Source organism: Rhododendron vialii, chromosome 13a (genome assembly GCF_030253575.1).
Source record: "Rhododendron vialii isolate Sample 1 chromosome 13a, ASM3025357v1".
Lineage (NCBI taxonomy): Eukaryota > Viridiplantae > Streptophyta > Magnoliopsida > Ericales > Ericaceae > Rhododendron > Rhododendron vialii.
The window spans coordinates 19,476,939-19,493,898 of NC_080569.1; the positions used below are offsets into that span (position 1 = coordinate 19,476,939).

Here is a 16,960-nt window from a genome sequence, read left to right on the forward strand (position 1 = left end):
TTATCCAAGTGTGCCTTTGGGCAACAGCAAGTGGAATACTTGGGACATGTCATAAGCTATCAAGGGGTGGCAGCTGACACTGCTAAGATTGAAAGCATGATGAGTTGGCATAGGCCTCAGTCCATTAAAGCTCTAAGAGGTTTATCAAGGACTATTGGAAAATATGTCAACCTCTGAATCTTATGCTTAGGAAGGATGCTTTTAGGTGGACTGTCGAGGCTGACTTTGCTTTTCAAAAACTCAAAGCTGCAATGTCCACAGCCCCAGTCCTGACATTACCTAACTACACCAAACCCTTTGTATTGGAATGTGATGCTTCAGGGATAGGAGTGGGAGTAGTGCTAATGCAGGAGGGTAGGCCCATTGCTTTTTATAGCAAAGCCCTGTCACCTACTAGGTTGGGACTTTCTACTTATGAAAAAGAACTTTTGACAGTAGTTATGTTAGTCACTAAATGGAGACACTACTTATTGGGGAGGCAGTTTCTCATTAAAACTGATCATCAGAGTCTCAAGTTTCTCTTGGAACAAAGAGTGACCACTCCAATGCAACAAAAGTGGTTATCCAAACTAATGGGTTTTGATTATGAAATTGTTTACAAAACGAGCAAAACCAATGTGGCAGCAGATGCCTTATCCAGGGTAAGGGAAGAAGTCTTTGGGACAGGTGCAGTTGGAGACCAAGGCACTATTACAGCTTTGACTGTGGTTCTTAGTCATTGGGTAAAGGACCTCCAAACCAGTTGGGCACAAGACCAAAACCTTCAAAAAATCAACCACGATTTACAGCAGAATCCTGACAAACATCCTTCCTATTCATGGCAACATCAGATGCTCTATTTTAAATCCAGACTGGTGGTGGGAAATGATACCCAATTTTGACTTTAACTGATCGAGGAACATCATGCAAGCCCTGTTGGGGGCCATTCTGGGGGGTGAGAGGACTTATCAGAGGTTGAAGCAAGCTTTTTCTGGAAAGGGATGAAACATGTTGTGCTGCAATATGTGGCCCACTGTGATATCTGTCAGAGGCATAAAAATGAGACTGTGGCTGCCCCTGGGCTACTCCAACCTTTGTCAGTTCCTAACAAATTATGGAGTGACATTTCCATGGATTTTGTTGAAGGTTTGCCCAATTCAAGCAATAAAACTGTGATCTTTGTAGTAGTGGACAGACTAAGTAAGTATGCCCATTTTATACCACTTACTCACCCATACACTGCTGCTATGGTAGCCCAAGTTTTCTTAGATAACATTTTCAAACTCCATGGTATGCCACAGATTATTGTCTCAGATAGGGACACAGTGTTTACTAGCCATTTTTGGCAAGAGTTATTTCATTTACAAGGAACCACCTTATGCATGAGTACATCTTACCACCCCCAGTCTGATGGGCAGACTGAGGTGGTCAACAGGTGTGTGAAAAATTACTTGAGATGTCTAACAAGTGACAGGCCTTCTGCTTGGGTTAAATGGTTATCGTTGGCAGAATGGTGGTACAACACCACTTTCCACGTCTCTACTGGGATCACCCTCTATGAAGTCTTGTATGGCCAACCACCACCCAATCTGATGCATTATGTTTCTGGAGGAACGATAGTAGCAGCAGCTGATCACATGTTACACGACAGAGCCACTATTCTCAAACTTCTCAAGGAAAACCTGGTTGCTTCACAAAATAAAATGAAGCAACTTGCAGACCAACACAGGACAGAAAGGACTTTTGAAGTGGGGGATTGGGTGTACCTCAAGCTTCAACCTTTCAGACAAGTGACTGTAGCTTTTCGACGAAATGCTAAGCTGGCCCCCAAATATTTTGGCCCTTATCGTGTGGTGAAAAGAGTTGGCTCTGTTGCTTATGAACTTGAACTTCCCCCTCCTTCTAAAATTCACCCAGTTTTTCACATTTCTCTTCTCAAGCAACAGTTGGGAACTGATGTTGTGGTTCAAACTGAACTTACCTTGGTGGGGGTAGAGGGTCAGATCCAATTGGAACCCTTAGCTATACTAGACATGAAGTTGGTCAAACGTAATAACAGGCTCTGTACTGAAGTTTTGGTTCAATGGACTAATTCCATTCTGGAAGATGCAACTTGGGAGAATTGGTATGATTTACAGCAGCGCTTTCCCCATTTTCAACCTTGAGGACAAGGTTGTTCTTAAAGAGGGTAGCAATGATAAGAATAGGGGAGTCAAGTGTAATAGTAGTTTGTAGTCAGGATTAATGTGTAATTTTAAGGTGTCAGTCGGTTAGGTTGTTATAAGTGGAAGGAGGGTGGGAACAAAGGGTAGGTTGTTGGTTGTTTCTTTTCTTTCTCTCTTCTTTCTCTATCTCGAGGACTCCTGTATTTCTCTCATTTCCTCCATATCTTTCCTGTAATTCTCTCTTTCAAACAACAATAAAAGTTCCATTCTTTCAGTTCTTGGATTACATTTCACAAGTGAGTTCTATCACAATTAAGCTCGAATTTTACAAACAACAAATCAAGCCTCTGTACTCAATGAAGAATCCAACGACTACGACGGAGAAGATGATATCTCCTTCTCGTGCGTAGGCAACATCGATGAATCCCTGATCTCCGCCAAGGATTTGCTCCACAATGGCCAGATCAAGCCACTGTACCTGATGTTCGACCAGAGCCTTCTGTCCTCCGTGAGTTCGGCATCGGAGGAGAGTGGAAGGCCGGGCGAAAGGCCGAGAACAAGAAAGAAGAAGAAAGAAGCTGGAGGAGTGGAAGGCCGAAGAGGAGGAGAACGGGGGTTTATTGTCGTGATGGGGAAGGTGGCGATGTGTATCGCGGCGGTGGGCCAAGGCGATGACAATACATTCAATACTAGAGGAGCTCGAAATTGAGGCAGGTCGCCGAAGCCATCTCCCTCCTCTGTCGAGATGCACGCTAGTAATAAAGGTGGGGGTCTTTGTTACATAACTACTTGAAACGGGGCTTGGGCGGAAAGGGCGTGGCACGGGGTGGGGTTGGACGGATATGCAGTGACAAAACGGGCTCGGCCTGGAAGAACCCCAAAGAAGAATAACTTTGAAATAGATATCCAACGAACAGATTGAGTTGGTCCAATAGGCCAAGAAGTCCTTTGCGCCCAATAAAATTCGGCCCATAAGACTATTGGGCCAAACCCAGACTGAACTCAAACAGCCCTACAGAGTTCGGGCCGAACACGGGGTTTCTTCAGGTCATTCGCCCGGGTCCACCGTTTTGGCGGGAAACCGTTGGCTATGCCCTGGCTTCATTTCCCGCCAGTCAGACACAGAGTCGCCGCAAAGCGAGAGAGAGAGAGAGAGAGAGAGTTTGAATCCGGAGAAGTTGTTACTTGTTAGGGCTTCTTTTTCTTATCTAATTTTTTCTGGTCTTTACTCGGAAGATTGTAGGAGCCATTTGAGATAAAAATGGATAGCTATGGCGGTGGGTACTTCGTGGACGAGAAAGCAGTTCGCGTCGAGAACATTTTCCTCGAATTCCTCAAGAGGTAACTTAACTGATTATTTTTACCGAAGGGTATGATTTGTGGTTGGATCTGAAATTGTAATTTTTCCTGCGTTTTTTGGGGCGTTGTGTGTTGAATTGAGTAAAAATTATGTGTGTGTGTGTTTATTATGCAGCTTTAGGCTGGATCAGACCTCGAGGGAGCCGTTCTACGAATCAGAGATTGAAGCCATGAGACCCAGTGAGTCCAACACCATGTTCATTGACTTCTCTCATGTCATGCGCTTCAATGATCTCCTTCAAAAGGCTATTTCCGATGAATACCTCAGGTACTGTAGTATTCACTTGTTCCCATAAGCTCCTATGTTTAACTTCATTGTTAGATAGTATATATTAGTATAGACATATCTATCTGTACATTATTGGCTCAATTCTTCTACTCTTCAGTAGGAGTATGCAGGCAGGCCTATGCTTTAGGCCCCAATATTGTATATCTATTATACATACCTGTATATGGAAAATAGCATAAAAAGGCCTCTATAATTAAAAAAGAAGGCCAAGATACGCCTCTATAATGTAAAAAGAGAAACATGAGATTAGGGTCTATTCATAAGTACTTGTTTTTCAATTGTTGAAAAAGGTATATTCGGATGGTAAATGTTGATTTTGCAGAAAGGAGCTTTTCAAAATTAAAACTTATAAAATCCTATTAAAGATCAAGAATGTCACAAAATAGATTGAAGTGGGTTAGCTGTACTATTTTTCTGAAGTACAAAAAAAGGGTGGCTGTATTACTACTATCAATAGAAAACGATTTGCTAGCAATACTTTACTATAAAGATCTAGTTAGTTAGATTGTGTCTTTAGGCCTCCAATTATCTTGAGCCGGCCCTATGTGCAGGCGTAAACATATTTATGGACTTGAATTTCCGGAAGTGTTCTTTTTTAGGTTGGAGCCATACCTGAAGAATTCCTGCAAGAGATTTGTGATGGAACAGAAACCCACGTTCATCACGGACGACAACCCCAACAAGGACGTAAATGTTGCCTTCTTTAACCTCCCTTTGTTGAAGAGGTATGATCACATGTTGCACACACATTTTTGCAAATTCTGCATAGATTTCATCCCCTTTGAGCCTCAAGGAAATTGTTGTTCATATATGTGCTGTTGTCTCTAATCCCCGATAAAATTTGGGCAGATTGAGGGATTTGGCGACTGCTGACATTGGAAAATTGGTATCTGTGAGTGGAGTTGTCACTCGCACCAGTGAGGTTCGACCTGAGCTCCTCCAGGGAACTTTCAAGTGTCTAGAATGTGGAAATGTCATCAAGAATGTAGAACAGCAGTTCAAGTACACTGAGGTTACTAGTTTTCCTCCCTCAACCATACATTTTTTCACTGCCTTCACTTTTTTCGTGTCCTATATTTTGGTATCAAGTCCATCACTTTTCCACCATGGATATTAAAACATAGTTTTTATGAATTGTATTGGTGCGTTCTTCCATATTGGTTGCAGCCCATAATTTGCATGAATGCAACCTGCAACAACAAGGCAAAATGGGCATTGCTTAGGCAAGAGAGCAAATTCGCAGATTGGCAGAGAGTTAGGATGCAGGAAACCTCCAAAGAAATTCCCGCAGGGTCGCTTCCCCGATCATTGGACATCATCCTTCGCCATGACATTGTGGAGCAGGCCAGAGCTGGTGACACGTAAGAATTTCTATTAGTAATGAGAACCAACATTTATTTTCTATGATGCAGCTTCCTCAATATGTATTGTGCTTGTTCATTCTTGTACAGGGTCATATTTACGGGTACTGTGGTTGTGATACCAGACATAATGGCTTTAGCCTCTCCAGGAGAGAGGGCTGAATGCCGTCGGGAGGCCTCTCAGCGCAAGGATACTGCCTCTGGCAACGAAGGTGTCCGAGGTCTTCGAGCATTGGGAGTGAGAGACCTCTCCTATCGCCTTGCCTTTATTGCCAACTCTGTTCAGGTTGACTCCTTATTGGTTGTTTGTTTAGCAATCTCATTGGCTTATTTTGTTTTATGTACGGTCTTGGATTTTCCAAATTTATGACGTCTCTGTGTCCTGTTTCAGGTCTCTGATGGCAGAAGGGACACGGACGTTAGAAATAGAAAGAAGGATGCTGATGACGAGGGTAACCAGCAGTTCACGGTCGGTTTCTTTCACTCAATATCAGTTCTTTACAACATAATGAGTAGTGTATGCCTTTAGTGGTCTCAACTAGTTTGGCAAACCCATTGTCATTCCCAAAATTTGGCAGAAATGAGCAAAAGTGCAGCCACTAGTTGGGAAAATCTCTGGTCCAACTTTGACAAACTTAACATATCAGCTAAATTCCTTGCCATGGTTGTTGGTGAAAGGAAATTCTGGCAAAATGGCACTGCCTACTGGTGCATGAATGCTATTTTTTTGACCTTTTGACACTAGAGTGAGGCAAAAAACTGTGACTTTTGCAAGATGACAATAAACAGAGGAGATGCCCCTGCAAAAATGTCTAGTAAAGATAGTGATGAATTTGTGTTTTCTACTTCTGGTAACAAGAGTACGTGATCTCATATCAATACTGTGGGCTAGAGTACTCATAGTGTGCTAAACCTCCTAAGTAGAGATACTCAATTCTCATGTACAGAGTTTGTAGAGTACTTGCTTGGAACTCATGCTTTTTACGCATTTTAATTGAAATCCAGAAGTTTTTGTATAAAAAAAAGAAGCTTTCAATCAAACAAAGCAAAGCAGCACAACCAAACTGGGCAAGCCCCACTGTGGCACAGTAGGCAAAGAATAGAACTAGCAGAAAGAAAGGGAGATGGTCCAAGACCAATAATTCAGAACCAGTATCACCAGCTTCTAGTTTCCAAAATCCCAGAAGATTCATTCCATTCCAAGTAAAAAGGCAAGTTATTAGCAGCACTTTATTCGCTCAGCCTCCTTGAATTTATCTTGGGGACTCCAGAAGTTCACTTCCGTATGATTGATTGTCTTCCCTTATGTCTTGTAACGGACTTGACAGCTTGTGGGTATATGTTTTTTTTAGGGGCTTTCCCTCATTACAGTCACCCAATGGCTTTTATTGTGCCACATTAGTCATTTTCATTAAGCTATCTAGAGAAAATGCCTACATTCTCCAATGTTTTGTTTTTCTTTATTGTGATTGCGTTGCAGCCAGAAGAGCTTGATGAAGTCCAGCAAATGAGAAATACTCCTGACTTCTTTAATAAGCTTGTTGACAGCATTGCGCCAACTGTTTTTGGCCACCAAGATATCAAGAGAGCTATCCTGCTTATGCTTTTGGGTGGTGTTCACAAGACCACTCATGAAGGAATCAACCTGAGAGGGGACATCAATGTCTGTATTGTTGGCGATCCCAGCTGTGCAAAGTCTCAGTTCCTCAAGTATACCTACTTATTTTTCTTTCCTTTGTTTTCTCCTTTTTTCAATGTTTTTAGTTTGTGCTTGAGAGTAGATATCTTTTAATAAATTTTTTTTTATGCTTGATGGTTTCCTTTATAATTAAATCATAGTAATACTGCTCTCTCTGCCTTATAGGTATGCTTCGAGTTTAGTTCCAAGATCTGTCTACACTTCTGGAAAGTCTTCCTCAGCTGCTGGATTGACTGCAACGGTGGCAAAAGAACCAGAAACTGGGGAGTTTTGTATCGAGGTAGCATTAATGTTGTTCATTTGTTATCTTTGAGTTATGGTGTACCGTTGTCAATCGTATTGCACGAACTAGGGGACTCCAATTTTTTCATTTAAATGACCCATTACTTCTTCTTTTCCTTTTCTGTATAAGTTATAACAATAGTTTAGACGCAAATACTACGGCTGTTAAAAACCATGGGAAGAGATTTTACTTAACATGAACATCATAATAGAGAGTAGATCACAATCCTCTCATGTGGTATGAAGTTGTTATGTCAATTGAGAGTTGACACAAGTAGTATGGCTGTTAGATGAAAACTTCTCGTAGCAAGTCCCCATGTCGAACACTCGACACTGGGTAGGAGTATGGGATATCTGCTGCCGATATTTGTAGTTGGACATTCTCCCAACCAACATTTTTAACTATTCAAGTTTATTATATAACTATCAAGAACTCCTACATTTTATTTGTAATGTCCCATGATACTTTACCATAGTTATATGGACTCGGAAATGGGTGGTATCTAGGGTTCGAACCCATGAAACTTTTAATTAAAGTGATCGGGAACAGGAAGGACTGCCCCATGGGCTATTCGTATTGGAGACTTAGGATATGGTTTTCTTGCTGTATTTTAGTTAAGGATTACATTTAGTTTGTCTTGGTTAAGAGGAAGATTCTTTTGAATCCTAGAAAATATTGCTAGGTCACATTTTATTTATTTTTTTGCTAGCAGTTCAACGAGCATCTATAAAAGACTTGACAAAGGGTGTCTGAATAAATTGATCAAACAAATTAAGTTTTGATCATGGTTGTAGTAAGACTAGAAGAGAGAAATTCTATTATTCAGTATATGTGTTACAAGAGGCCATTACATCATTATATAGGGAAAACATAGAAACCCTAAGTAAACCCTATTACATGAGAGGACAATACTACCCTTGCAACTAAATATTAATAACATCATACCACCACTATTCTAACACTCACCCTCAAACACATGATGCGAGCAGAGCATCCTGAGTTTGCCAAGATGAAAATGAGATGCTCCGACTGATATCTTCGACTGAAGCAATTCATGTCACGCCCTCGATTTTAAACATAAATAAAATAACATTTCCTTAAATAAAATTCTCACAACGATATAAATCGTACCTAAAAGAGTTTTTCATTTCCTTGTCATCAAATTATAGTCCAACCTCTAAGAGTTTCCAAAAGATTACATTCATGGCTCAAAGCCCCAAATTAACATAAGTACGAATTAAAGAAAATAAATTAAGTGTCTTTAGTCAAACTCAGTCGAACTAAATGAGATTAGATTACCCTTCCATCACCAAAACATGATTTACACAGATGAAACAAAGGAATCCTCAATGTAAGCTTTCAAAAGTTTGTCACTTGATGCATGCCAAACACTCCATGCTATTGTCCTTGATTAATACCTGAAAAATGAAGGGTTGAGCTACACTAGCCCAGTAGAAAAATCTCTACAGATGAGAAATGAAGTTTCAGATAACAATGGAGTATACGATAAGATACAAACATCATACCGGAAACCCAAGAACTCAAAAGGAACACTTCATTATTATTACTCAACCCATTGTCATCTATCTAATTCCTTTTATTTCAAAGTTTCATTTCACAAGCTTCCGTATTAAGTGATTCACATTCCGGGTCTTAAGGACCCCGTATATCCCCCGTTGATCTTAAATATAAGCTCGAGTATCTCTTTTACTAGCGACAAACCAAATGGTGTATCTAGATACATTCCGGGTATTAGGACCCCGTATACCCACTCCACGTTCTGGGTAGTCATGACCCCATACATCCATATCACATTCCAGGTACTAGGACCCCGTATATCCGTCCCATGTTCCGGGTATTTGAGACCCTGTATGTCCATTTCACACCTTTCGTATCTCAACCCAAATTCAGGAGAAAACAACTCTCCTACTATATGCTTCTCGTTCCCTCAACAAACTATCCATTTCGTTATGTGTGTTTGTAATTTACCATAGATTTATCCTCGAATCAACATTTCACGTCACCATACTTCGATTATGTATTAAAGAGCTCATGTATTTCACTTCTTTATCATTAATTGCCCATGACACGTCATTACTTCTCCTTTCAATAATCGGTATATCTTTCACTTTAATTTACCTTCATACCACATGCCAAATGTACAATAAGGTGCTCATGCTCATAAGAATATAACATATAGCCCAATCAAACGAGCCACAAGTCCAACTAACAAACAACCATAGGGATAAGAGAGAAAGAAAAGACAACTCTCATTAAAAACCATTGGGCATAAGCTCAATCAAGGCCTTTCAAGTCCAAATCTAGCTCACTATGAATATAAGGAAGATGGATGTTCAAATGTTCATAGGAGTGTGTATTTCAATGTTATAAAGTGGTTTAGAGGTGTTGAGAATGTGTTAGAAGTGAACGGGGGTCCAAACCATGGAAGAAGGAACTTTGCTGAAAATTTCTAGGTGGTACATGTACCAGTACAAATAGAGGTACATGTACTAGCTGAACAGAATCGAGAATTTCTAACAGTACATATATCAATACAAACCGAGGTACATGTACTAGCTGAATAGAACCGAAAATTCTTTGACAGTACATGTACCAGTACAAACAGAGGTACATGTATTAGCTGGGTTTCACAGGACGATTTTCAGCTTTCAAGGGTGAACTCCAAACAACAAACCAATACAAGAATTCATGACCAAATCTACTCATAAACATATAAAGAAGGTTAGAAATCCCTACCTCAAAGATTGGAAGCAAAGATCCAAGATCGATCGAACCCTAGAACTTCAAACTTGAAATCCAATGAAATGCTCTCTCTCTAAGCCAAGCCACGTGACTTCGGAGCTTAAGAACACTTGAATACTAAGGTTATGTAGTGGATCTTGGTGGGTTTGATGTATTGTGAAATGTTGAGCTCAAGAGAGAGAGAGAGAAGAGAGGCATGAGTTGAAAGAGGAAGAAGGGAAAGTGAATTTCCCTAGTGTCCAACACACACATATATACATAGCTATTTACACTATCACCCCTCCATTTAACATTACACTACACCAACTCCTCAAACTTCCATATCATTACACACTAAACCCCAAAACACATTATTCACGTCATTATTCATATTAAGACGTCCAAGTCCACATTTAGTTAATCAAGTCAAGAAATCTTAAATTACGGGTCTCTACAATTCAAAAGGCAAAGCCAAAAAATCCACCCGGTAATGCAACTTCGATCCCATCCAAAATGAAAAATCACTAGTACTTCTGTACCCGAACAGATGCAATTGAACAACGAACATAATTGCAAATGGAGAAATATGGGAGAAGTTCCAACATTCCCCCTCATGTGCAAACCCCAAATACGGGGAGAGATAGACAAAGGATCCAACAAGGATCACACCAACAGATCCAACAAGGATCACAACAAGACAAGGTGCCTGTGGCACAACAAATGGGGATTCAACTACCAAACAACAAGACAAACACTCACCCATAAATTTACCAAAGCCGAGAAATATCCACAAGGGACCAAACTGTCACATTGCTACAAAAACAGGGACCAAAACAAATACTGCAAAGTTTAGGGACCAAACTACAATAAAACAAACTTGAGGGACTGAAGTGTAAAAGAAAAAACTACCTTGGCTCTTTAAAACCCTAAAGACTGGATAAACCGGAGAGTGAACAGTATGGTGAACAGTAACCAGCGAATAGTGTGGTGAACAGTAACACAATGGACAGTGCGCGATGAACAGTAAGGTGAACAGTGTGCGCAACAGCGGCTAGGGATCGAAAAGATCAAAAGAAGAAGCAAATGAGTGGTCCGGCGGACGGCGGCAAAAGACTAGGCCGCCTGCTGGCAAATTAAAAACCACAGGTCACTGAACCTTATGGCTCTGATACCATGTGGTAAGACTAGAACAGAGAAATTCTATTATTCAGTATCTATGTTATAAGAGGCCATTACATTATTATATAGGGAGAACATAGAAACCCTAAGTAAACCCTATTACATGAAAGGACAATACTACCCTTGCAAATAAACATTAATAACATCATAACACCACTATTATAACAATAGTATTGGTACGGGGATGCCTGACTACTTCCGAGGGCATGGAGATGCGTAGAGTCCTTTTAATCTTCTTCTTTTTCTTAATTGCCCTACAGCACATGGATAATAGTCTTATAGTTTGAAATTTTATTGTACAAGGAAATGATGTTTTATGTAACAGTACCCCAAAAAAAAAAAACTCATTTTGCAGTAATTATGCAACAAAATATACAAGCATGATCGTGTGAATGCCAATCTTACGATACATACTTGATGAGAAGTATCTCAAGTACATATCCCACATCCTTGTACATTCTTTTTTTCTTTTTTGATAAGTAAATAATTATATTAAAAAGAAGGCATTAAAGGGAATGCCATCCATTTAAAAAAAATAAAAAAAGCCCACATCCTTGTACATGCATCAAGTGTAGTAGTGTCTGACATAGGTTCTTGATTTATTTTGAAGAGTCCATGGAACATAAATAACTTGCAAAGACCATTCTATCTTGCATACAAAACACATTCTCCAAATTAAGTATTTTAACATGTACCAGAGTCCTTGGACAGGGGAATTATCTGACCTGGACACATATTGGACAATGTCTCAAGTCCACTTAACATAGTCTTCAGGAAAAGGATGCAAACCATGTATAGATGTTGTATGTCATGCAACAAGGAATCAAAAGACCAGAAACTGAAGACGTCAACTATACTCAGCTAGCATAACTGTATGAATTTCACATTTTGCACATCTTTGGAAGTCAGAAGGTGTGATTTGCGAACATTCGAAAACGAGAGTGATAGTGATATGAGGACTAGGAACTAGACTCCTATTTTGTAGTACTTGATTTAGGATTGCTGATGAGTGGTGTTCTATAATCTCAGGCAGGCGCACTAATGCTCGCTGACAATGGCATTTGCTGCATTGATGAATTTGACAAGATGGACATCAGAGATCAGGTTATTTTTGTTTCATGTATCGTTTTCTTTTGCATTTGTTCAAAGCTCCCCCCTGCCTCTCCCCCTCCCCTTCTTCAGAATGTTATGCATGTGGCAACCCCCTGATCCATGATATAAAAATTAACTTGAAGGTTGCAATTCACGAAGCAATGGAGCAGCAGACGATAAGCATAACCAAAGCAGGAATACAAGCAACACTAAATGCACGAACATCAATTTTGGCTGCAGCCAATCCCACTGGGGGACGCTATGACAAATCAAAACCTCTAAAGGTAAGAATATGCTTGTATGTAACCTGCATTTGGTTTGGCCGATTTCGAACATGATTTTTTGCCATAGTCTTTGTGTCTGGCCACTTTGGCAATAGACTGGTCTTGGTCATTTTTGTGTATTGACTACTGGTTTATTTGTCTGCAGTATAATGTGGCTCTGCCACCTGCTATCTTTTCAAGGTTTGATCTAGTATACGTTATGATTGATGATCCAGATGACCAAACAGATTACCATATCGCTCATCACATCGTGAGAGTTCATCAGAAACGCGAAGATGCACTTGCTCCTGAATTCACTACGGTCCAATTGAAGCGTTACATTGCATATGCCAAAACTCTGAAACCAAAGGTTGCTTTGGTGTCCTGTAAATGAGATGTTCTTTTCTGACTCTTTTTGACCCAGTTCTAAAAACTCATGCAGCTACATCCAGAAGCCAGGAAATTACTGGTGGATTCTTATGTTGCACTTCGTAGAGGTGATACAACTCCCGGGAGTAGAGTTGCTTACCGTATGACAGTAAGGCAGCTGGAGGCATTGATCAGGCTTTCAGAGGCCATTGCTCGAAGTTATCTGGATGTTCAGGTGCTTTAATTACCAAAACTCATGAAGTTGAATGTTGACATCTTATGTGCATACAAATGCTCAACAAGATCATTATCTATGTGTAGGTGCACCCTCGCCATGTACGTGTTGCTGTTAGACTGCTGAAAACGTCAATAATAAGGCAAGAAAATACGAAATACATCCAACATCTCCCTCCCTCTGTGTGTGTGTGTATGGTCATGATCAGATGTTAGCTTTTATTTGCAGTGTGGAGTCAAGCGAGATTGACCTGTCTGAATTTCAAGAAGAGAATCGTGATGACGGTGGCGCTGAAAATAATGGAGCTGGTCAAGATGAAGCTCATCCAAGTAGTGCTGCACCTGAACCAGCTTCAGGGAATCCAGGTGGGACCATATCACTTGTTTTAGTTCTCATTCATTTCTTGATTCAGGACTTGCTCAGTAACTAGACGAATGTTTACCACCCTCTGATCATGCAGAAAGTGGAGCAGAGCCTGCAAATCGACAAGGAAAGAAGCTTGTAATAAGCGATGAATATTTTCAGAGGGTCACTCAAGCCCTTGTCATGCGACTTAGACAGCATGAAGAAACTGTATCCAGAGAAGGTAAAAACCTGAGCCCTTGTCATCTATAGTTTTGTATAAATGTATACTAGAGGTCGGGGCACACGCGAAGTCAGATTTTTAAAAAATTTGTGAAAATTCAATCAAACAAAGAATGGGAAGCTATTGTGCATATTTTGACAATTCGATTTGTTGCGTGTGCCCCAGCCTCTAGTATTAACTTACTGTGTGACAGATAAACGACAATTCAATAAGCATCGCACCAATTGAAATATTTATCTGTTGTGATAACAATTGCCATATATATATATATATATATATATATATATATATATATAGAGAGAGAGAGAGAGAGAGAGAGAGAGAGAGAGAGAAATCTTCAGGTAAGGACCTTAAAATGAGGACCTTATATGTGGACCTCCCCATTTCTCGCCTTTCCCGATCGGATTTCGATGATCCGAGCCGCTCAATGTATTCAGAACGTGATTTTAAGGGTACCTGCAAGAAATCGGAAAAAAAAATGACTGGGAAGGGCTTGATTTGAGCAGTTTTTATTTGAACCGTTCGATAAAAAACAAACAAAAACTGCTCGGACGAAGCCCTTCCCGGTCTTTTTTTTTTTGCTGATTCCTGGAGTGTACTCTTAAAATCACGTTTTGAACACATTGAGCGGCTCGGATCATCGAAATTCGAACGAGAAAGGAAGGTCCACATTTTATTAAAATTAGGAGGTCCTTATAAGAAAGGGACTCTTTATATACGTGTATTAGTGTATACACACACACATTACCATGCTAACGCCACCACCACCATTTTTTCCACGAGCTAAACCTAAGTACTCTTCTATCAGATTTTGTAAATCAATTGTGTTAGCTCTTCCGGAAAATATTCATTTTGAACGGTAGATGCCTATCTTTCTAATCTGCATAGACTCGTATCAAAATTATATAAACAATTTTCTTTTAATGCGATAATAAGCCGCACAATAACGAATAATTACCTCCATTTCCCACTTAAAAGTTAAAAGGAATGGGTAGAAGCCAGGATTTTGCAGGTTCTTTTAGCACAAACAAATTTTTTATTTTTATTTTTGGTTACAGCATCTTAAAGAGACAGTGTTTAGGTCCTCTCTCTTTTACCATGTTTTTGGCTTGCAACGACAGTGAGCTGTAAACATAGATAGAGGCCGGGGCTCGCAACAACAGTGTGTAGCAAATTTTGCATATTTTGTCAAAATTCGATTAAACAAACAATAAGGAGAAAGCTATTTGGCATATCATGTCAAAATTCGGCTTGCACACACATCGCATGTGTCTTGGCCTCTAGTTATTTTTTAATTGCGGTATTAAAAAATGCACAACAAATTAAGATAACAAAAATTACAAAGAAATGCTATCCGGCCTTGGTGATCAACTGAACATTAGTATTAGTGGTTAATAACAAAATTGAACCACTTTTTGGCTTTATAATGATGCTTCAGAATTAAAAGAAATGAATTAGTATAAGACAGGGTTAAAATTTAAAGCATGAGACTTTGGATGCGGGTGTAATTTTTCCTACTTCGGGTAAGAGCCGAAAGCGGACAAACTTAAGAACTTTGTAAAAAAAAAAGTGAATGGAAAACTTACCATGGGACCATTTGAAGCAATTCTACCTCACACACTACCATCTTGATTTAGTTGTTGCATGAATTGGTAAGAATTTGGCATCGGAAGATGAAGTTTTCTCTTGGTGATGAAGAAGTTTCAAAAATTGGGCAGAAGAATGAAGGAAGTTGGGGAAGTCACGCGGAGTTGAAAATTTGAGGGGGGAAGTGGGATGTGGCAGTCGACGGGAGAGTGATTTTACACTTGAACCCTGACAGTTATCTTCGGACATGCCGTAGAAACTATTTGTGGTGGGGGTAATTACGGAAATCACTTTGGTGACGGGTCTTCAAAAACAGGTATTAGAATAGATAACTTGTTGGGATCTTTGTTTCATCCAAAAACTCAGTTCTTAACTCGAAGTTCAATTCCACGACAGTTCTTAGAAGTTGTAGACTCGGATTTCCGAAGGTAGAAATGTTGCTAATAGGGGATATAATTCCGCATTGTTTACCCAGCAAAAAGTTCCACACTGTTTGACTTCCCACATTTACTTTCTTCAAACATGCAATATATTGGACATCTGCTGAATCAATAAATCTGTTCCTCGAGTGTCTGAAGTGCTTTCAAGTCCTAAGTGACACTACCATATAATTAAGACAAGTTAATAAACATATTTGGACGCTTGTTTGACAAGCCTTGCAGCATGTCCTCGTAGTTGAAGCTTTGATTTACACCAAGCTAAGAACCTCAAATCAATAGCGAGTACAAAATTTTGCTTTTATTTTGGTGTATTCTCTTGTTTTTATTAACAAAGTTCATGGTATTGGAACAATGCCTTAAGGCTGCCTCGTGTGCAGGGACTGGGCTGGCTGGAATGAGACAGAGGGATTTAATACAATGGTATGTGAGTCAACAGAATGAGAAAAATAACTACACTTCCATGGAGGAGGCTGCAACTGAAGTTTCAAAAGTCAAAGCTATCATAGAGGTAAACCCAAAAAGGTTTATTCGATATTTCAGATTGAATTCCTCGCTCATTTCTTTGAACTTGTAAGCCTGAATCATTCATAACCAAAAGAAAAATACATGAAAAAACGCAGAGTTTGGTAAGAAGGGAAGGGCATCTGATAGTGGTGGATGATGGTATGCAAGCAGCAGCAGAGGCAAGTGACAACAATGCTAGGCAGTCTTCGTCTAGAAACGACAGGATTCTGGCTGTAGCGCCGAATTATGTGGTAGATTAATTCAAGGAAAATGATTTTACTGATGGAATCCAACACCCATATCCAGGGCTTCCATTCTCAATGTGATTTCAATGTTAACTCTGTAGCCAAAGTCAAGTATTATGTGGTTCAATTGTAACATGTCTTAAACAAAGTGATGGTCTGGTGTGGAATCCATGTGAGCTTTGGTTTGGTGATATGCCAAGAAGCCACTAATGTAACATGTCTTAAACAAAGTGATGGTCTGGTGTGGAATCCATTGGAGCTTTGGTTTGGTGATATGCCAAGAAGCCACTAATGACCTCATTGGTTGTAAAGTGCAAGGTTTAATTACGCAACTGCTATTTATTGTTTCCTATCTTTTAATGTAGAACTAGGCAAGATATAAGAGGACATGGTTCCTATAGGTTCTCTCTTTTCTTAATTAGGTTCGTTTTTCTTTTGGGCTATCAACTTCGTGCAGTCCGGATGAAATGAAATAGTTGAGGACATTTACGTTTCATCAGTTTTACACAACATGAAACACTTGGCAGAATTTCCGGCAACCATGCAGCAAAATTCCAGGCCTTTGTCAGTTAGATCATTCGCC

At 39.8% G+C, this 16,960-nt stretch overlaps 1 protein-coding gene and 1 long non-coding RNA gene across 3 annotated transcripts; one reads left to right on the top strand and one right to left on the bottom strand.

Annotated features, from left to right (window-relative positions):
* The first annotated feature begins 2,998 nt into the window (after window positions 1–2,998).
* Window positions 2,999–16,759, top strand: LOC131315188 (DNA replication licensing factor MCM6). Its single transcript, XM_058344298.1, has 18 exons — window positions 2,999–3,485; window positions 3,619–3,771; window positions 4,392–4,517; window positions 4,642–4,804; window positions 4,960–5,153; window positions 5,244–5,439; window positions 5,545–5,622; window positions 6,634–6,863; window positions 7,018–7,132; window positions 12,086–12,160; window positions 12,292–12,432; window positions 12,578–12,781; window positions 12,854–13,015; window positions 13,102–13,157; window positions 13,244–13,380; window positions 13,476–13,601; window positions 16,006–16,136; window positions 16,249–16,759. Exons 1-18 carry the CDS (start codon window positions 3,406–3,408, stop codon window positions 16,390–16,392), a joined length of 2,511 nt encoding a protein of 836 aa, XP_058200281.1. The 5' UTR covers window positions 2,999–3,405; the 3' UTR covers window positions 16,393–16,759.
* LOC131315191 (uncharacterized) lies at window positions 8,264–11,218 on the bottom strand. 2 transcript variants are annotated; one of them, XR_009196625.1, is made up of 2 exons: window positions 9,893–11,218; window positions 8,264–8,553 (listed from the first exon to the last, which is right to left on the bottom strand). It is a non-coding gene; the product is annotated as an uncharacterized LOC131315191 (long non-coding RNA). The 2 variants fall into 2 exon arrangements; XR_009196626.1 differs by having other exon boundaries at window positions 8,264–8,573.
* Window positions 16,760–16,960: the final 201 nt, after the last annotated feature.